The 22,202-nt window shown below is 43.7% G+C and overlaps 1 protein-coding gene across 1 annotated transcript in view; it reads right to left on the bottom strand.

Annotated features, from left to right (window-relative positions):
- Positions 1-2,407: 2,407 nt before the first annotated feature.
- The window catches only part of CDCA4 (cell division cycle associated 4), a 25,036-nt gene continuing 5,241 nt past the window's right edge, over positions 2,408-22,202 (bottom strand). Inside the window, exon 2 of the mRNA XM_068254257.1 lies at positions 2,408-5,840. Within this exon, the coding sequence (XP_068110358.1) occupies positions 5,146-5,835 (690 nt within the window). The 5' untranslated portion in view covers positions 5,836-5,840 and the 3' untranslated portion in view covers positions 2,408-5,145. The remainder of the gene's footprint in view (positions 5,841-22,202) is intronic.

Here is a 22,202-nt window from a genome sequence, read left to right as displayed (position 1 = left end):
GGGTGTGTGTGGATGGAGATGCATATAGGCTTACCGCACCTCCCGTGGACTGGAGTCTGTCTCCATCTCAAAAAGGTCACGGTTCTAAGTAGTGGTCGGCACCATTATGTCCGTAGGAGTATGTACGCACTCCAGAGGGAAGACGTAGCCGGCATGCATGCCCTCTGATCCGGACATACTGCGCGCATGCACATGACCGCGCACACCAGCTACGTGGGAGTTCGCACTCCCGTGGACATAATGGCACCTGTGCTGACCTCTACTTAGGAACGAGACACACACGCACACAGTCAATTACAGAATTAAGGACTAAGGTATCCTTTAACACCCTTCTGTAACTTCACAAATGGGTGTTTGTTATCTCTAACGACAGCTGGAGATAAAATATTGAACATCTCACTTGTTTTACTGTATGTGTTGTCCTTGGAGAATTAACATTTATGAGGTATTTACCTCGCAAGTCAATAATTTACCTCACAAGTCTGTAAATGTTCCATGTGGTAACAGTACCTGTGAATTGACATTTGGTAAAATCAGTTTTCTATTTTACTGCATGTGGTAATGCTTTGTGAATTGAGCCCAAAAACTATAAAGATTTTACAAAACTGTATGCACAATTTGTATGTTTCTTTTTTTAATAAAAAGCATGTACACGACAAGCCTGGGCCTGAACTTGGCCTTTCAAGGAGTCCAATGGCACAGATTCTAAGATTATATAAAAAAAAAAATCCTTATAAACTAGGAGAGTAAAATACACTCTAGAACGAATGTACAATTGTTCCATAAACTTCTATATGTAAAAGTATTAACAAAACCTGTAAACATGAAAGGTATGATTAATCTGCTATAGCTGGAGGGAGAAGTGCCATCACTGGGCACAAGGATGAGGAAAAAGATGTCAGAAGCTGAAGTAAAAAAAGCCTGAATATCTGATTGGTGCCTCTAACCGAGACAGTCCGGGGCTCTTGCAAATGATGCATCTACTGCATGAACAAATGCCACTGTGAAGGCATCCAATGAAAACAAACCTGAAGCGAAAATAAACGTATGAGATAATGAATTGTATATGTAGTACAGCTAAGAAATAGAGCATTAGTAGCAAAGAAAAGTGTCTCATATGGTTTTCCAGTACAGGAAGAGTTAAAAAAAAACCTTCAGTTATCTCTGCACAAGAGCTTCTCTGAGCTATTCGACTCACTGGGACGAATACAGTTCTGTTTTCTGAAGCACTGAACAGACAAGAAACAGTGAGAGACAGCTTCAGATAAGGTTTTACTGCAGGTAAGTTCAAAAGGATTATTATTTTGGCTTTGTTTTACAGCTTAAAAAGACAGCATGTGGTATTGAAAAACTGCAACCGTGACAGCATGATGTAATGTTAAAAAAAAAAAAGCCATAACAGAAAATAAAAATATGAGACTTTTCTCTCTATTTCTTTCTATTCTAGTGTTCTATTCATTATCCGTACTACATATACAATTCATTATATCATCAAGTTTTTTCTCGCTTTAGGTTTGCTTTAAACTCTTGAACAAAACAGGAAATTATAGTGACACTGCTAAGAGAAGCTCACCTCTTTCAGAAATCGTTCATTATACAGATACAAGAATTTGACTTGATTTTACTCTTAATGGAAATATAAAAGGTATACAGTATATTATCAATTGGAAAAGTGATAAACAACCAAAAATGGAGTTAGTGCAAAGAGCAAAAGTGTGCCGTAAGCTACTATAACCAGAGATTATAGAGATAAAGGTTATTGCATCAGAGTATTTCAGGGCAGAAGTCTGAAAAGTAATGTAGAATCCCAAGACATGTCAAAAGACACAAAGCTTGAGCCAAATGTGTATTTCACTACCTAATATACCGCACCTTTTTATTGGCTTTTTAAAAACCTCCCTGGCGTTTAATTTCCCCAAGATTTCTGTGCAAAAAGTGATCCAATTATTTTTCATAACCTTTTCCTGTAACTTGTCAAAATGTGTCAAGCAAGGGTCTAGCGTACTGTGCAGGAGTGTATTAATGTGTAGGCACGTCAATACTGTTCAAAGCATGTTTTGTATGGACGTGTATAACCGTCAATACCGCTATGGAGGTTTACAAAAGTGACCTGCACTCTATTTTAGGAAGTGGCACCTGCTGAATGTGCACCACTTAGGCAGTACCACCAAAGCTGCTCCAGCCGCTCGCACAGTGCACATCACGGATGGTGAGTGCATAGAGGCTGCTACCATAAGCTGCTACCAGGTCATTTAAAGAACAGAGGGGAATGATCAAAAAAACTGCAAAGAAAATTTGCACTAAACTAAAGCAGATACTCGGATCAATTGTGTGTGAGAGTGTGTGTGTGTGTGTGTGTGTGTGTGTGTGTGTGTGTGTGTGGGGGGGGGGGGGGGGGGGGGGGGGGAGCAGACGAAATAAAACTTTTAAAATGGTGAAAAAGAAAACTGGGAGGTGGATTACCTCAAGGACGACACTGGTAAAGAAATAAAAATAAAAACCAAGAGATCTGCACTAGGCAATGCGTTTCGTGAGCATATGAAAACTGACTTCTTCAGGCCAAATAACAGTGATGGTCTCAACTCAGAACCTGTCATTAAGCGCACCAGATCAATGATTGTGATTCTGTAGATGTGCAAAGTGGAGAAGATTAAAGTTAGCTTAACTTCCCTATTGGTCTGTGAAACTACCCATGACAAAAAAAAAAAAAAAAATCTTCCCTCCTGGGATTGAAGGTAAAGAAACAGTACCAATTAGCCTATATTTCTCCTTTCTATAGCTCTGCAACAACAAAAATGTGTTACTAAAGGTGACATCTGATTATTATATACTTTATATGTTCTTGGGTTTATTTGAGGATCACCACGCTCATTTTCATCCCGATGACAATGCTAGATAGTTCACGTCCGAGGCGGCTACTGCTGCCAAGAATGTAGCATGTGTACAGGTGCCCAACACCCCTCAATGCGTCAGCGGATCGTCATGACTGAATGCTAGCCGAGGGAAGCATTGTTCTATCCTTCATGCATTGCTTCGCTGCTCCCCCCCCCCCCCCCCCAATAACAGATCTCATCCCTAGCTTATTGTCTGTGCACCGTAAGGTTGCCTGAGAGATCAAGTCTTGCTCCCTGCCAGACGGCATTTTCCGTATATGTACCCAGCCTAAAGGATACCAAAGCTGAAAAGAGTAGGAGAAACGGGGGAGCAGGCAATATACGGAGAGCTGTCCTGATGCCCACAGCTCCCCCCGGTCTCCTCCAACCCCCTCTTTTTCCAGCTAAATGCCCCCCTGGCAACCCTTTCCAGGTTGGGCATTAGTGCGCATGCACTGGCCCGGCAGCGCTGTGCTTGTGACGTCACAACTACGTCATGCACGGAGCAATCCTGGGCATGGTCATGCGATCCAGGACGTGCGCAGCCTGACCAGAGGGGGGCGGAGGAGAACGGGGGAGCGGTGAACATCAGGACAGCTACCCATACATGCCTGCTCCCGCTGTTTCTCCTACTCTTTTCAGGTTTGGTATCCTTAAAGTTAAAACTCCCGCAGAAATAATAAAGGATATAGGGTTTGATTAATTAAGCTGCACTGTTAAGCTAATGCATACCTTACATAGCAGGTCTCGCTGCTTTTTAAGGAGCGCGCCTTCCTTAGGTAGGAGCATGCCTTACTCAGATAGGAGCGTGCCTTCCTATACATAGTTACTAAGTAAGGAGCGCTCCTACGGAAGGCACGCGCCTTACATAGCAGCGAGTGCTGCCATGTAAGCATGCATTAGCGGCCGCTCCTTCACATTAAGGTGCCCTGCTTTAGCAGTGCAGCTTAATGAATCAAGCCCATAGTTCATGGAGAACAACAATCAGGTAACTAAAGAACAAAAGATATAGAGTTAGGCAGTGCAAGAAAATTAGAAGAGTAATGCAGCAAAGAAAATCAACCGCTTTTGGCTACAGGTTACTGTATACTGCTCTTTGTCTTACTGAATGAGCCTGAGGGTACTGTAGTTTAAATATGATGGAAAGAGTGTTCTAATCAGAAAGTGAACCTATAAATAACATACAACATTGTACAGCTTTCTGTATAAAAATAAATACTGCAGATTAGTTTAGAACTAATTTATATACATTGACAGAATTGCATGACACATTTTCCCTTTCTGAGAATGGAATTAATACTCGTCCTCACCAAGTATGGCTTGCTTAGAGTGTTCGAAGAAGTAACCGTTCAAGGTTTACGTTATTGCTTTTCGATTAATTGTACATCCTTTAATGCAGCATAGTAAGGAATTTACTACATGCACCTTATAGGAAAATGAATCCTGAGCAGTGAGGATCGGACGATTCAAATAGAATGCAAATTCTAGTTTGCCAGGAATTGGAATTTGAAGATCTGAACTGATACTTTGTCTAATCAGATAGGCTTGCAGTTGTTAATTAACTAGTAAATTAACTGCCAGGTCCTGAATCAGAGAGGCGCTCATGTTTGCTACACAGCCGTAGCAGTTAAGGCACCTGTTTTTTTTCACTGGCCTGAGGAAGCAGGCAAGCACCCCCGAAACGCAGTCAATTTTATGTGCTCTAATAAGACCTTTTTTATCAGTAAACTGGTCCAAATTCTTCAAGACAGGTAATATTACCTTTTTTTTTTTTTTTTCACGATTAACAGCTTATTAGCCTATCTTTTATGCACTGGCCGCCTCCACCCTTGTTTTAAGTAACCCTTGCAAAGTTACGCTCCAGGTCCGGCAAAGCTTTACTCCACTCAAACCAGAATTTGCATGCCATTTGCGCTTTTTGATCATCACTTATCCTGAGTGCACTAAATATTTCACCGCATATGAGGTCATGCCACGGGTAAACATGTCAGATGTCAGCTGCGATTGTGGCATCTACTAAATTGTGCAATACAGTCGGTGATGTAATGGCAATGTCAAGATTTCATAACCTGGTAGGCATTTTTCACGTAGTTCCAATAAACGTGTGCTTGATTTCAAACAGATGATGCTATAGCCCTATAATGGTACTTAAAAAGCCCCAGCAAGATTAAAACCATAATATAAAAATGCTGATACGTCATGTAACATGCTAAATTGGAGCTATGTTATGCCGGGACCTTAAAAATAATAGAAACATACACTACGGCTAATCTCAAGATTCCACCAGAATCTCTACAATATGGTCTATCTCATTTAGCTCAGCCTTGCAATGAGTAGGTGATACTGCCTGAGCAGGCAAGTTCTCTAGCATATCACAATGACCTAATTTTGAATTTCCCATCATTCCCGTTAGTACAGTATCGAGTTCATAGTATGATGTATCTACTTCTGAAAACAAATCTTCTACAGCGGTGGCATTTCTGTTCTCCAAAGATTCAAACACCTGGTCCAAGGAGTTGGAGGTCTGCAGAACTTTCACAGAAGGCACAGGGGTCAGCTCAGAAATCTCCTGGGTCTCCTGAACCTCCAGCTCGTCACTGTAGGTGATGTAGCCCTCATCAATAGGCTTTCCTTCATCTTGCTCCTTGGAAGACCGGCAGAGAATGTCTGTAGAAACTAGACGCTCCAACGGAGCCTGAGGTTCAGCTCGGAGGTTGTGAAAGACTGGCCAGCTGCCATCGCGAGTCATTTCCTCTTGTATTTGTCGCACCGTGTTGGCGATCAGTACAGAGCGACAGAGGTTCGGCTCTACCAACATGTGGCAAAGTTGCAGCTTCACCAGAGACATGTCTAAGAGTGACTGGCGTTCAAGAGTGTAAGACGGAAGAGTTTTCAAGTCTACCAAAGACCCATCAAGGCTTTCAGAGTCCATACATTTTCTCTTAATCCCTCGTGTAAACATGGTTCCTGCAACGGTAAAAAAATAAAAATAAATATGAACAAAGAGTGATAATTCAACAGTTTAAAGCACAAAATATTAAAGGACAACTCCATACACAAATGTTCTCCTTAGTAGACCTTCATTGGCAGAACTTTTTGGATTTATGAACAAATTTCTAGATTAGCCATTTTTAAACACACTCCTAAACTGGTTAGGAAAGTCAATAAGTCAATGCTAGCCGATCCATGGACCACAGATTTGCACATGCTCAGAATCCTATAATTGCCACTGCCTTTGAGTCTGGATTATGCTGGACCTGACTGAGCCATGTCAGAATGGTTGCATCATTTCAGCCTTATTGATTGGGTATGAATCTGACAAAATCTAGCCCACATATGATCACCGTTGCAACAAAACTCTGCAATAAAAACAAGATACACAGCCTTTACAATACAAGCACTACATTTCTAAAATCCCCCATTAGAAGCCACATGCACTTGCATTTTCGTTGTATATTGAATTGCAGTATAGTAAAGACATGTGGTATACTACTAGGCACACTACAATGTTATACCCTGCAACAGAGAATGCCCAGCTCTTGAAATTCTCAATCCACAGCTCAATTATGCATGAGAAACTTTCAGTGTACAAAAAGGGAACTATAGCAGTCAGCACAGGACACTTAGAACCCACTTCTGGTAAGTGATAAGAGATCTAAATTAATTTTTTCATCCACCACTTGGGAAGACTTTGTGATCCTGAGGCCACTTTTACACAGGAGTCTGAGGGTGGTAAATTCACCGCCTGTCAGCTGCTCACATGCAATATGCCAGCAGCTGCTCCTGTGCAGTGGAGGAGTGGCCATTGCGTAAGTGTTTCTGGCCACTGTAGGGTTTATTTTTTCCTGCAAATACTGACGCCCGGGGTTACGAACGCTGGATGAGGAGGCACAGACAGATAGAGCCCTGTTCTCGCATGGAAAGCATGCCTGCTGCCCCTCCCAAAATCTCCCTGCTCATGTTGGCAATAATGCAGCCAGGAAAGAGGTTTTTATCTAGTGAAATTGTATTGCCATCTCAATCAAAAATGGTGCTACAGGCTCCAGTCAGCCAGGTATTTTTAATAGATTTATTGTGCGAGAACAGATGTGCAATGCACAATGCTTTGTTCATTGGTAATTAGGCTGAAATAAAAGAACAAAAAGGCATGGAGGAAAGAGGTGGTAGTCCTCTGTACACACTTTAGATTTGTGGCCAAAACAATAAAACAGTTGATCGTTTCAATCAAAGTAAAGTTAAAGAGAAACTGTAACCAAGAATTGAACTTCATCCTAATCGGTAGCTGATACCCCCTTTCCCATGAGAAATCTTTTCCTTTTCATAAACGGATCATCAGCGGGCTCTGTATGGCTGATATTGTGGTGAAACCCCTCCCAGTGTGGGAGCCTTGTTGCATTGTTGAAAATAACAGCGGCTTCCAACTGCCAAAAAAAGCAAACAGCATCTCCTTCCACTGACCTCACCTGCCCGCAGTAAAAATGTCACCATGCGATAAATGTCAGAATGTAAATCAGGGAGAGGAAAGATTTTACAATGGGCGAACAGACTACGGAAAATCATTTATAAATTATTGTAAAAATAAAGCACTCAATTATTTTCACTGGAGTTCCTCTTTAAAGGACCACCATTATGAAAAAAAGTAGGCAGTTAAAATCTGACAGAACCAACAGGTTTTGGGCCAGTCCTGAAAAGCAGTTGCAAAGTCTAACTGACAAAATAGTGTGCAAGTGAGTAGGGAGGCTGGCTGGTATCTTACTATTTTGGCAGTTAAACTGCTGTTCAGGAAATGCTGTTAAAAATCAAGAAAACCCTGAGAATCCCCATGAGATGGACTGGCCCAAAACCTGTCGGTTCTGTCAGATTTTACTGCCTACTGTTTTCGAGATAGTGGTCCTTTAAAGGGAACCTTACAAGACAGTGAGGTCTCCAGTTTAACTTACCTAGGGATTCTTCCAGCCTCCTAAAGCCATTCTGGTACCTTGCTGTCTTTTCACATTGCCCACTTTAATTGCTTTCCTCTCTAAAATCTGCATGTGTGGCACAAAGCCACACACTTGAGCAACAAAAAATTGTGCATGCGGCCTGTGGCCATACATGAACAGTAACCTGTGACTGGCTAGTTGTGTCAGATTTTGGAAGGACATAGTGGCTTCAGGGAGAAAAAAAAAAACCCCCGGAAAAACAGGGAAGGACCAGAACGACTACATAACGACTGTAGGGGGCTGAGAGAATCCATATTAGACTAGGGACCTTACTGTCACTTTAAGCTAAGTTTAAAGCATTTATGGAGCTTTAGAGGCATACTGCCGATATACATAAGTATCCTCTACATACCCAAGAATAGAGTACTGTATCATTTTATCTGGAGTATGCCACGATCAGAACAAGAATTTACCAAAACAGATTTCAGAAGCCGATCCCTCTACAAATCCAGGGAGCACAAAAACTCAAATGAATATTTTGAAGTTACTACTGACAGGAAATGCTTGGCCCCAGATGTTTTAGGGGGAATAGTGATTAAAGCATGTTTACTTGCCAGTTCCCGCCACGGTGGTTACGTAGCACTGCGGGCCTGAAGCAGGAGCTCGGAACAGGAGAGTACTGTTCTCGCTTTTTCCACCCTTTCAACAAACCAGCCAAGGAGTCAGGTTACACATGACGTGCGCCGGAGTCTACAGTCTTTCCTAGAAGAGCTGTACAAGAAATGCTCTACTGTTTCACTGTGTGTCAAGCATCTGCAGGATACTGCGCAATCCGGTCAGCAAGGAATACCCAACCGGCAAGCTAATCTGACTAATATTATAAATGCGAAAGTTTGGATGTTTGTTAATCACGCAACAATAGCTGAACGGATTAGAATTAAATTTGGCACACACATAGTACATTACTTGGAATAACATATAGGATACTTTTTATCCCCATAACCAAAAAGTGGGCGGAGACAAATACAAATTTCACTAAGAAAATGTAAACTGCAGCCATCCTTACACGGTTTATGGCAGGGTTGTCAAACTTTGCGCAGTTGGTCCCTGGGTGGCTGGGATTAATATTCAGAAAAGTGGGTGGAGCCTTCAGCAGCCAATCAAAATTCACCTATGGATTTTCAAGGGGAATATTAAAGTGCTGCCAGTCTTGCACTATTAATGGCACAAGTCTCAAACCTGGTACAGTTGGTCATTGGGAGACTAAGGGGTTCAAATTCAGAAAAGAGGGTGGAGCCTCAAACAGCCAATCAGATTGGTTTAATTTCAATGCAAATTATTGATGCCGACGACTACCACAAAGCTCATAAACTAGGTAATTGAGTAATTGCATGTTCGGGTTAGAAAAAGTGGGCGGAGCCAACACCAGCCAAATACATACCTGGGCAACGCCAGGCCATCAGCTAATACTTCATAAACTTACTGCATCAACAATGGCAGCAAGTTTTTTGATGGTTTGTATAAAGTGCCTATAAGAAGTATTCATTCTGTTGACGATTTTAAGTGTTTAGGAGCGTACATGCATAAAGATTGTCTCCCACAGGGACCGGGACTTGATCACTCGGGCAACAGTTCAGGGGGTGTTGCTAGGCTACAGCCTGTTGCTAAGGAGGGGGAGGACAGATGATAGCACAACAAACACGATGGAGCAGCTTCCAACAGGAGGGGTAAGGAAGGTGACAATGAGCTCAGTTATGACGATCCGGCACTCCTGATCTCTAAGGAACGCACCAGGGAGGCTCTACAGCGGTCTTTTTACGCTCATAGGATGTGAAAGCGATCTTTTTGAGGACTAGATCACAGTGAAGTACCCCAGTCCCTGATTTGTTCATTAAAGCTGGAAAGGGCCAGAGTTTACTGAGCACCTCTAATTGCCTTGCCCTCCTCTTGCCAACTGCTTCTGACCCCTCTGCCCTGGCCACACTTGTCCTGTGTCCCATAAGCAAGTGACCACAGCTTATTGTGCTATTATTATTTAGTATTTATATAGCGCCAACATCTTCCGTAGTGCTGTACAGAGTATATTGTATTCTCAAATAATTGTCCCTCAGAGGCTCTCACAATGTAATCCCTACCATAGTCATGTGTCTATGCACAATGTGTAGTGTATGTATTGTAGTTTAGGGCCAATTTAAGGGGGAGCCAATTAACTTGCATACATATGAAATCGGCGCCGGTAGACTTGGGCGCAGGACACAGCTGGTATATGGCTGATCCTGCTTCTGCACAAGTCCGGGTCGTATTAATTACTATTCCCCCTCCAGGCTGCCATGGATAGTGAGGGAATGAAATAATTCAGCTTCCAGTGATTGCTGGAGGCTGAATTATAGGGTTTTAAAAGCAACTTCGGCTCAGTCTTCTGGCAGCGCCAACAATACTCACTGAGAGACAGATACAAGTACTTCCTATTCAAGTCTATGGAGGCGCCGGCTGCGCGCAAATCTAGCAGCGCTGAAAAGCAATGCTCCGAATGAACTTATCTGTATGTTTTTGGGATGTGGGAGGAAACGCACGCAGACACGGGGAGAACATACAAACTGTGCGGATATTGCCCTGGCTGAACTGGAGACCCATGGCTGCAACGCCAGAGCGGAAACCACTATGCCACCGTGCTAGGCTGTTACAGCACTTGTGCCCCACCCCCTGCACTATTCCAAGTGTGGGGGAGTGACTGCAACGGGGGAAGTGTGCATAGCAGAGAGAAAAACCGAGATAGCGACACTTATTCTAGATTAACATTGGCTACAGAAGCAGCACCAGAGCTCAGAAGAATTTTCACTAGCAACGTATGTTGTTTTTAATGTAAACACTGCGACCGCAGCAACACATTCTGGAACTAGACATGCATTGCAGAAACAGTGTTAAAGGGACTCTACTGAGCCTGAGTGAGACCCCAGATGTAGCTGAATGGAAGGTTGACCACATCCCCTTCTGACCCAGGACTTTTCTAGCCTATGCTTAAAGGGGCACTATGGCAAAAAAAAAATTAAAATTTAAAATATGTGCAAACAGACAAAAAAAAGTAGTACTTTTTTTTCCAGAGTAAAACGAGCCAAAAATTACTTTTTTCCTATGTTGCTGTCACTTACAATAGGCAGAAGTAGACAGAAGCGACAGGTTTTGGACTAGTCCATCTCTTAATAGGGGATTCTCAGCAAGGCTTTTATTCTTTATAAAGATATTCCCTAAAAAGGATTTAAAAAGATTCTAAAAATGTTCAGCCTTTTTTCTTCTATCCTATCAGTTCATATACCTGTTCTAATGTGCTCTGGCTTACTGCAGCCTTTTCTAGTTTTACTGTCTCTGTACTATATCTAATCTTTTCGTTGTCAAAGCTTTGTCGGGCCAGGGAGGAATGCACTGCTTCTGCTGTGATAGGGAGAAGTTATGCACACACCCTCCACGTCCCCTGCAGGCTCTGTGTGTGTGCTGTGTGTATGAGTCACAGGCAAGGTCTCTGCTCACAGCAAGCGTGTCTGCAGCTCATGGAGCTGTGACCTTGTAAACAGCTGTGAGTGCAGAAAGATCAGTTCAAAGCCCAGGCAAGCAGCTAAGGCAACAAGTGGGAGAAACAGCAGTCGTCACGTTTGAGAGGAGCCTCTGCAAATGGGCATCTGCTCTGATGATGTATTTCCTGTTTGGCTGCCATCTTCATTGATTTTATCACCAAGAAAGCAGCAGGGAGCGGCGAAAATGTCAGAGGGTGCTAGAAAAAGAAACAGGCTGGTACGTTTATGTAAGGTTTTCACAGTACAGATTCTCTTTAAACAAATTATGAAATTATGATGCTGGCCAGCTTCTCTGCTCCCTACACAGTTTTTTGGCAGTTGGACAGAGCAACTGCCATTCACTAAGTGCTTTTGAAAATAAATAAATCCCTGAGAATCCCCCATGAAGAGATGGATTAGTCCAAAACCCTGTCAGATTTCTACTACCTACTGCAAGTGACAGCAGCATTGGAGAAAAGTCATTTATGGCTCATTTTACTCTGTAAAAAAAACAAACATACTTCATATTTGTATATGTTTGCACATATTTTAAGTTTTAAAATGTTTCCCCACATTGCCCCTTTAATCTATTGCACATGCCTTGCTGCACCAGAGAACAGCTTATACTACAGCTTGTACAAAAGACAGGCAGCAATAACATGGAGGAGTTCAATAGTTCGGTTTTTTGACACTCCTTTTCCCCACTACCTACACCAGGATCAGGGCTGTGGAGTCAGGGTGGGTGCGCACCCCTGCCTCCCCTTGCAGGCTGAAAGATTAGATAGAAGGAGAGGGGAACAGCGAGACTCAGCTACGGGCCGACTCGTTCCTCTTCTCGGGTACCCTATCCATGCCTGAAATAGCAGCAGCGGTGGCAGTGGGGTGTCTCAACTTCTGGGCGGCTCCAGGCAAAGATCAAAAGTCTCCGGGCTCCTCCGTGTACATCATGGCTAACAGGAAGTAGTAATCACTACTTCCTGTTAGCCATGATGTACACAGAGGAGCCCGGTTACTACTTCCTGTTAGCCATGATGTACACGGAGGAGCCCGGAGACTTTTGATCTTTGCCTGGAGCCGCCCGGAAGGTGAGACACTCCGGTGTCGCCGCTGCTGCTGTCATTTCAGGCATGGAGAGGGTACTTGAGACGAGGAAAGAGTTGGCCCGCGGCTGAGTCCTGCTGTTCCACTGATCCCCTCTCCTATCTGATCTTCCAGCCTGCGGGGAAAAGGGGGAGAGAAGAGAGGAGGAGGAGTGCGCATTGCCTGCAGGGGAAGCGTGGGCGAACTGCCTGCGGGGAAGGTATGCATGGCCACCTATACTCTCTAGACTCGCAGGGGTCTCAAACTCGCGGCCCGCGGGCCCTTTGCGGCCCTCGATACAATATTTTGTGGCCCTCGCCGGCAAAAGCTTCTTTATAGTTCGCTTCAGCGCTCCTAACTAATCCGCCGCATCCCCGCCGCTAAACGAGGGCTGCAGAGCCCCCAAATCGCCCGGGGGGCAATCCACCGGCATTTACTGGAAGGGGCAGAGCTTTCAGCTTCAGCTCTGCCCCTCCTGTCGTCAATCGCCACCTCTCCCCGCCCCTCTCTAAAGGAAGAGTGAGAGGGGCGGGCAGAGGCAGCGATGCGCCGCGATTGTGAAATTCCTTATGCGGCCCAGCCTCATCCTGACTGCCTCCTGCGGCCCCCCAGGTAAATTGAGTTTGAGACCCCTGCTCTAGAGTATAAGCAAAGACCCCCACTTTGGGACCACTTTTTTGGTCCCAAAAACTCGGCCTATACGGTATATAAGGAAATTGACAATCTACCACACACCAATTTTCATAAAAATTGATCAGTAAAATCCACCACTCCCGATAAGGCTTTTATCAAATAAAAATGGGAAATCTTGGGGAAAAAAAAACACTTTCCATGTTTTAGGAAATCAATAGTTTTTATCGAATTTCCATAAAATTAAATCATCATTTTATTGTATTGTGTGTGGTCACATTTACATGTAATTCGGCTGCTAACTATTGCTGGTGGCTGAATTGCACTTTTTTTTTTTATAACTTGGGCTCCACTTTTGCCATTGCTAAATTACCTTGTGAGCACTGCTATAGCCGTAATTCACATTACAGTCTATTGAGGCGCCCAAATGTCCAGCGCCCTTTCCCCCTGTCTCACCCCAACAGACCCCCACTAGTCCCGCAGGAGTCACCCTGCTTTCTCAAGCACTTATGCATTGCATCAGCATCTTTATATCACTGTGATTGAACCTGGATTCCATCACACATGATGATGACAATAAATCGTAATTTTTTCAGACTTTAACCGAGTGGTGCTATTTTCTGTTGCTTTTTGTTCTTTGAGGGAATATAGATTTCTAGCCCTAGCACACTGTTGATGGGCCAGGGTGCGGACACCATCTATAGTTCAACAACAAAGTTTTGTCATATACTATATTCAATTGTAACTACTTGCCAACTTCTCCACGCTGATTGGCGTATAAGGGGCGGCAGCCCCATGACCGCTCAACGCCAATTAGCGTGAAGCCCTAGGGTGGGGTTTTGCAGGGATCACGCGCGCCAATGAGTTCGCCGTTAGGAGACAGACGGCGACACCCAGTCTCCTTACAATGTACAGCACTGCGATCTAAGGCATTGCTGTACTGGGGACAGCCGTGTCACTCAGCTGTCCCCTGGGGAGGCACAGGAGCAATCGGCTGTCATAGGCTGATGCCTATGACAGCCAACCGTGGTGATTGGTTGGCGGGGGGAGGAAGAGAGGGGAATTTAAAAAAAAACAAAAACACATATACAAAAAAAGATAAACAAACATGCCAGCAGGGATCAGAGCCCACCAACAGAAAGCTATATTTGTGGGCAGAAAGGGGGGGGAAGGGGGGGGGGGTAAATCACTTGCTGAGTTGTATGACCCTGCAGTGAGCCCTTAAAGCGGCTGTGGCCTGAATTCTAAAAAATAACCTGGTCACTAGGGGGGTGTAAGCATACGGTCCTCAGGTGGTTAAAGGAGTCTGAAGGCAACTAAAATAAAAAGAACACCTAAGGAGAGGGTCCTATAGAGCCCGACCAACAGATTTCTTAAAGACAAAGCCCAATTTTTTTCAGAGGGATACGACCAAAGGTCGTTAATAAATATATACAAACATGCATGTTCCTCAAATCTCGCAAAGATGCTATTCTTTATATCAGGGCTAATGAGATTCTTAACAGGGAAGAGTGTAAATACGGAAGAATAAGGATTTGTCAGTCGGGTCATCTATTTATTAAAAACACTTTTTTTATTTATTTAGCAAATTCAACATTAACATACTAAAATAAGTATACATACAAAAAGATAAATAGACACCCCATAGGTTTATATGACAAATATTGCATCAATGAGTTATCTGGTTATCAGTGGTCATAAGTATCAGAAACGTCACAAATACAGGGAATACTCTTAAATTGGGAACAGACCTACAACAGAATCCAGTATCTGACCCCAAATGAACTAAGTACCCAAGCAAGTTGCTACACATATCAAGTTTGATTGTAAATCAGAGTCGATATTGTTTCTCGACGCGTTTCATGAACGTATGCCAAGTAGAGTTCACTTCAGCAGTATTACGCAACTCAATCTTTATTTTAGGATAAGCTGATTTCTAAAAAAAAAAAAAAAAATGAAATAAAAACAGCAGGGAATTAATACAAAAAACCCTCAAGGCATATCAACTAGGCACGAGGCGGCCAATCAAAGGGGATGGGAATGGGGAGGGAAGGAAAAAGTGGGTAATAAGGGGGAGGGTAGAAGAACATACCCATTCCGTATTTAACCATGCCGAACAATTGTGTGTGAAAATGTAGCAAAGCGACATGACGAGTAACCGATATTTTGCCTGATTCGTCTGCCGGATCAACTCATTCAACTGTTGGGCAGACATCATGCAGTTGGCCACTAGTGTACAATATAGTTTGAACAACTTTGCTCTACTGAATGCGGACATGTTGTGCATACTATAGTTTCCACTTGTGCGCAATGTATTTAAATGAGTTGGTCATTTGTGGAAACGAGTCTTTACAACAGTGTCACCAGTAAAATGGCGCGGTCAGAGGATGAATAGGGACCCTACGCTGAAACAAGGGGTTCGACAAGTATCCGGGAAGCCTCTGGACGCTCAAGAGGCTTCCAACTACCGAGGAATCTAACTTTATATTTTTAAAATTTCAGCTGATTTATAGCAAACCTGTGAGGTCCTTCAGGGAAAAAAGGTCACACATACTCCTCCTGAGGCTTCCCATGTCCTCCTCAAGACCACTGCTGGACGTTGGAACTCTCGCATATGCGCAGCACCTTGCAGCCACTTGGGATCTATGGAGAAAGCAGAGTGGCTCTGTGCCACTGCGCAGGTGGGAGGCATCCTGAGCGGCGTGGCCTCACCTGTTAATGGACAGGAGCAGGTTCTGCTGAACTAATTTCATGTCGACGAGGTTCCAAGGGTCTCAGAACTGGATTGTGGCGGTGAGGGGGAGGGGGCGGACGAAGCTTCTGGATTATACAGAAGCTTTCCTCTGAGGTAAGCGCATCCGTTTGGAACACTTTTTTCCCCCACTTCAGGGTGTCTTTTTGTTGCCCCAAATGATGATTTAAAGCAAAAGTTTGTGGTTTGGGGAAGTTACAAAACGAGAAAAAAAAATTACTTGTTGGCTTCTGAAACATATCGGTCGTAGGAAAGCATGTGGAAAAACAGCATGGCCTTTCCCTTTTCAGGGTCACACTGACCACAGCATTAGCTGATTGCACCCCAGCAGTGGTGTAACTACAATTCAAGCGGCCCCCTCCAATGTTCACACCCCTTTCCTTGCCTCCCCCTTGGTGCCCTTTATGGCCTCTTACAAGGGTCATCAAGATCTTCACACACATAACAAGTGTAGCCACAAAAACACCTTAAAGTGAACCTCCAGACTAAAAATGTACTCTGCAGTACTGAAAAGGCTCAGTGTTTCTTTAACAGTTTCACAGCATCAGAACTTTGTTTCTTACCCAAGCTTCATTTTTAGCTGCACAGAAGAAAACTGCCTGGGCATTTTCCCTTGATTCTGTGCAAAGCATGATGGGACTTCTGATGTTCTCCTTTTGCGGTTTTGTTCTGTTATTTAAAATTTTGAATTTGAGATTTGAAGCCTAGTGCGCGCATCTGGGAGGGGTGATCAGGACACAGGACAGTTGGAATGTGTCTCATTCTCCCTGTCACCTCCTTTCAACCAAAATGTTGGCTGCCCCCATGAACAAGATGGTGGCCCCCATGAAATCACAAACATTTGCCTGTTCTTTTAAATCAGGGTGGGTAAGAGAGGATATTACCTATCTATTTTAATTCACATAACTAATGTAACAATGACAGAATGTTTGTTTAGACCAGGCATGGGCAAACTTGGCCCTCCAGCTGTTAAGGAACTACAAATCCCACAATGCATTTGCCTTTATGACTCATGACTGTGGCTGTCAAAACTCCTGCAATGCTTTGTGGGACTTGTAGTTCCTCAACAGCTGGAGGGCCACGTTTGCCCATACCTGGTTTAGACTGAAGATCCCTTTTAACTAAGTAGATCCCCCTGTATCAGAGGAAGGTAAGGTTAGTAGTTGGGCACCCCGCAGCTCTGGACCCCCCTGGGATTGCAGAGACTGCTCCCCTCTAGTTAGGTCCCTGCACCCTGGTTTTTATACCCCTGACCATACCTGGGGTAAGTCACCACTCATTGGCTAGAGATACTGGCCAATCACAGCAGCTCAGCCACATGTAGGGGTGTCCTAGAGTTTATAAAACTTTTATGGTCAACACAAATATTAAACAATGAAAGGCACAGCTGCTCATTAATAAATGCATAACGAGCTGCTTTCACCTACATGATTAATGCAGACTGGGATGCACGGAGGATGAGTCAGCGCTGCTCCTAGCAGACATAAAGGCACCACCACACTGCCTGCCGAGATGCTCTGCAGTGCTGACCAGAGCTGCATCTATATTACAGCCTATATAAGCCAAATATGCAAGCAGCCATCAACACGCAAACAATTTAATGCACAGTACGCAAATGTATGCTACTTGGAAATGGATCAATCTAATGCAGCTTTCCAAGCCTCAATTACACCTCGTCAGCAGATTTGTGACCAAGGCACTTTCGCCAACCCACAGCCATACACAAATTTCCCCATATTGATGGCCAATTGTTTTGGTAAAAAAAAAAAAAAAGGTTATGCAGGTTATACCGGTAATACTTACCTTTTGACTTAAAGGATACCAGATGTGAAAATAGTAAGAAGGGGGGGGGGGGGGGGGGGGGGTTGGTAGCAGGGATACATTATTACCTGTCGTGATGCCTGTTGCTCCCCCCATTCTCCTTTCTGCCGACGCATTATACCTAAGGCCTCTTGCACACTAAGGGTTTGATTCACTAAGCCGTGATGACGCAAATATCACACCTTATCAGAGTAGCATAGCGAGCGCTACAAACTTATGCCTACTGTAATTGGCAATGGCACTCGTCCTGCCCTGAGCCCCTGCGGATTCGTAGCGCTCGCTATGCTACTCTGATAAGGCGTGTTAACTTCGATAAGATGCGATATTTGAGTTATCACGATTTAGAGAATCAAACCCTACATGTGATTCTGATTTGCGTTTTTTAATCGATTTTAGGCCTTTTGCACACTACATGCGATTCCGATTTTTTTATACGTCCGATTTTGGATTCCGATTAAAAAAAATGTACTGCATGCTGCTAAGATTTTTAATCTGAATCCAAAATCGGATCAGAAAAAAAAAAACAAAAAACGAAAATCACATGTAGTGTGCAGGAGGCCTTACACATGCAATTCCGATTCGGTACTGCATGCTGCGATTTTTTATTTTTGTTTTAATAGCATCCAGGGAAAATCTGAGTCGCAAATTTGCAGTGTGCAGGGGGCCTAAAGTTCGTGTAAAGTGGACCAATAAAAAAAAAAAAAAAAGTAGTTTGATACTCCCCTATGGAGATGGAAGGCTCTGGATCTTATAGAGCTTTGCCAGTCCTCTCTTCGTTCCCTTGGTTCACCGCTGCCCCCCGGTGAAGTTATGCCTCGGAAACGCATGCATGAGCCTGTGCACAGTACAGATCCGCTTGTCTCCAGAAGTACTTGTGGACGAACGTTCTTTACAAGACTGTACTGAGGAGGACCAAAGATGTGTTTGGCCAAGCTGGTCAAAGAACTTCACCAGGGCCTGGCATTGGAACTATGGGGCGGAGAGAGGACTGGGACAGCTCTATACAGGGCTGTGCAGTCAGAGCAATTTTGGGTACCTGGAGTCGGTGGTTTCATAAACTAAGGAGACTGAGTATTTTTGTATCTACTCTATGCAGGGCTGTGGAGTCAAGGAGTCTAAGCAATTTTTAGGTACCGGGAGTCACTGAGGAGTTGGAGGTGGATGAATCTGGTACCAACTCCACAGCCCTGGCTCTACGGGAATAACAACCTTTCTGAATCAGATTTGTTGAAGACTAAAAACATGCATGATCCTATGAATAACAACCGATGTTTGAACATGTCAAATTTTTCTGAAATGTTCAGTTCTTTTTAGCTACAAGCAACGGGGCTTACAGAATTTATAAAGTAGTACTGTAAAAAATAAGCAATTTTATTGTTGACATAATAACCAGTACAGGTCCTCTTTTAACCACTTCCAGACAGCGGTAATTGAAATCTATGCCCTGTTTGTCGCTGTTTATACCAGCCTGGGAGTAGGATTTCAATTACCGCGCCACGCGGACCCACCGCTCTTGCCACATGCCTCTTGCTCTGCCGTCGCTATGACAGCAGAGCTCTACGAGCCGGTCAGGATCCGATTTCATTGGCTCCTGACCCCATGATCACTGTAAGCCACTCACATTGATGACAGGGTCAGAAACCAATGAAAGCAGCTCCTGACCAGCTCACAGAGCTCTGACGTCACAGCGGCAGGCATGCAGCGTCGGAAAGCCCCGCCTTTTGGTACCAGCAGTCTCTGGTCCTTAAGGGGCCAGAGTCTGCTAGTAAGGAAAGGGTTAAAGCTAGATGAAGACATGCCTGGCGACAGCCATCTCAGTGGAAAATGTCTGGCTAAGAAAATGTGACCAGACCAGTTTTCTCATCAAGCAAGGCTCACGGAGAAAGAGTGCGCTGGGGACACCACACATACAGGCTTCCCAGTCTGACTTATCTGATGTTTACAGGCACCTATATTGCAGAAATGTCTAAGTTATATTTAAGCGGACCTGAACTCAGAACTTCTTCACTGCTCTAAAAGATAAGCAACAGCATATTCACTTTTAAAGGATACCTTACTTCTAACTTCTAAAGACTAAAAATTATGCCGTGTGTGTGGGGGGTGGAGGTGCGCATACGCATAGGCGCACCGCACCTGACGTGCCTGCCTACGGTCGCCTGCTGTTGTCCAGATCCTGGTCGGAGTGGTCGGTGCCCTTAGACCCGGGCATATTGTGCGGTGCATTCGCAGTGTGCTCAGCATGTTGGCTGCAAAGGGCGCAGACCACTCCAACCAGGACCTGAACAACAGCCGGAATAGCGGGCGAACAGAGGCAGGCGTTGGGACCACGGGAGGTGTGGTGAGCCTATGCGCACCTACACACACATCCTGTGTTTACCACTTAGCTGCTTTGTCGTGGCAGCAAGATGACTCATCTGAGATCAAATTACAGCTTGTGATTATTAACAGATGAGGGGGAATTAGAGAGGTTAACCATTTACTGACAACCTAACGTATTAAAACGTCATGCTTACCGCTATTAACAGCAACATGACGTTTTAATACGTCCCGCGTTCCCGCCGCTGCTACCGCCGTGTGTCCGCCGCTACCGCCGCTTTTTCCGTCGGGCTTCCGTGCTGGGTGATTGGGGAAGAGGACAGAACGGTCCTCTACCCAATCGCAGTGCCTGGAGTGAATGGACGTGACCGCGAACAGCGGCTACGTCCATTCACAATAACAGGAAATGTAACCATTAAATAAAGTGAAGAAAAAAAAAAAGTGAACATTTCCTATGAGTGTTCACTAGCGCCATCTTGTGGCCAAAAAGTACATTACACCTACAAAATACATTCATTTTCAAGTACATACAGATTATTAATAAAATAACACTTCCAACCCTCTCCCCCCCAAAAAAAAACACTTGTAAAAAAAAAAAAAAAATCAGCTAAAAAAAATAAATAGTTGCCTTAGGGACTCAGCTTTGTTAATTTATATTGGTACTTATCCGTTAGCCGGGCGCATCCTCTAGGTGGCGACAAAACTCCACCAGAGTTACATCTTTCCCTACTATCCATGTCGGCCTGGAGGGGGAATAGTAATAAGCGCCACCTGCCGGATGCGCCCGGCTAACGGATAAGTACCTTTATATTTTATGGTGGGAAATTAATTTTAATTTATTACATAGGGGCTTGTAATTATGGCCAGAATAAAAAAAAAAAAAAAACACAACAGAAAAATAACACTTATATTTCAAAATAATATACTGTCGCCATACATTGTGATAGGGACATCATTTAAACTGTTTAATAATCGGGACAACTTGGCAAATAAACCGTGTTTGTTTTATCCACAGGAGAAGGTTTAATTTTAAAACTATAATGGTTGAAAACTGAGAAATAATGATTTTTTTTCTTTTTTTTCGGGTTTTCTCATTAAACGCATTTAGAATAAAAAAAAATTCTTAGCAAAATGTACTATCCACAGAAAGCCTAATTGGTGGCGAAAAAAAACGAGGTATAGATCATTTTCTTGTGATAAGTAGTAATAAAGTTATTAGGGAATAAAAGGGAGGAGCACTGACAACTGAAAATTGCTCTGGTCCGTTAGGATAAAAACCCTTGGGGGTGAACTGGTTAAACTAATTACATACGGGGTGCATTTTTTTCTGTTTACCTTCTGTCCTATGCAAGAGTTCAGGTCCACTTTAACAGTTGTTGAGATACTCCGCACAATAATTCCAACATTGACAGCCAGCATGCGCAAACACACAGGATGAACAAGGCACACAACACAGTCTTTAGGCAGCCAGGTAGCACACAACACAGTCTTCAGGCAGACAGGTAGCACACAACACAGTCTTCAGGCAGACAGGTAGCACACAACAGTCTTCCGGGCCGGCAGAAAGGTAGCAAACAGCACAATCTTCCAGAGGAGCTGTCAGCCATACTATCTCAGAAAAAAAAAAACAACATATATAAGTAGATACTTGCTCTACTTTCAAAACATATCTATTGCACTGTCCAAATTTTGATTTTAGTGATTTTTTAATAGAAAAAAAAAAAAGAAATCCTTAAGATTTTCCAGTTTGACTGTCTATGTTGAAGCCAATCCTGACATTTCCTCCCTTACTCTGTATCATTGCCCCCCCCCCCCTTCCCCCCAGTCTTCAAAAACTCCCACCCAGCTCTGCAGTAGAAAGTGAATTGTCTCGGCATGAGAAATATTGGCCAATCAGAGAGGAACAAATGTGGGAGGGAAAACCGGGAGGGAAAAAGGCTTCAGCCAATCAGGCTGCATTAGTTATGTCTGAGGGGGAAATAAAGAAAAAAAAAATAGCATGTCCTGCAACTTCCTTTGAGCGTCAGATGTACCAAATAAAAGCCATGGAAACTGGGAATGATGTTTTATGGAGAAAAGAGATTTTTAACTTTTGGATTATTATTATTTATTGTATTTATAAAGCGCCAACATATTACGCAGCGCTGAACATTAATTTAGGTTACAGACAATATTTAGGGGTGACATACAGCAATATGACAATACAGGAATACAAGAAAACCAGATCACACACCATAGTATGAGTACAAGGTAATGCTTA

The sequence above is a fragment of the Hyperolius riggenbachi genome, chromosome 9 (genome assembly GCF_040937935.1).
Source record: "Hyperolius riggenbachi isolate aHypRig1 chromosome 9, aHypRig1.pri, whole genome shotgun sequence".
NCBI classification, from domain to species: domain Eukaryota; kingdom Metazoa; phylum Chordata; class Amphibia; order Anura; family Hyperoliidae; genus Hyperolius; species Hyperolius riggenbachi.
This window is presented reverse-complemented; position numbering and strand designations above follow the sequence as displayed.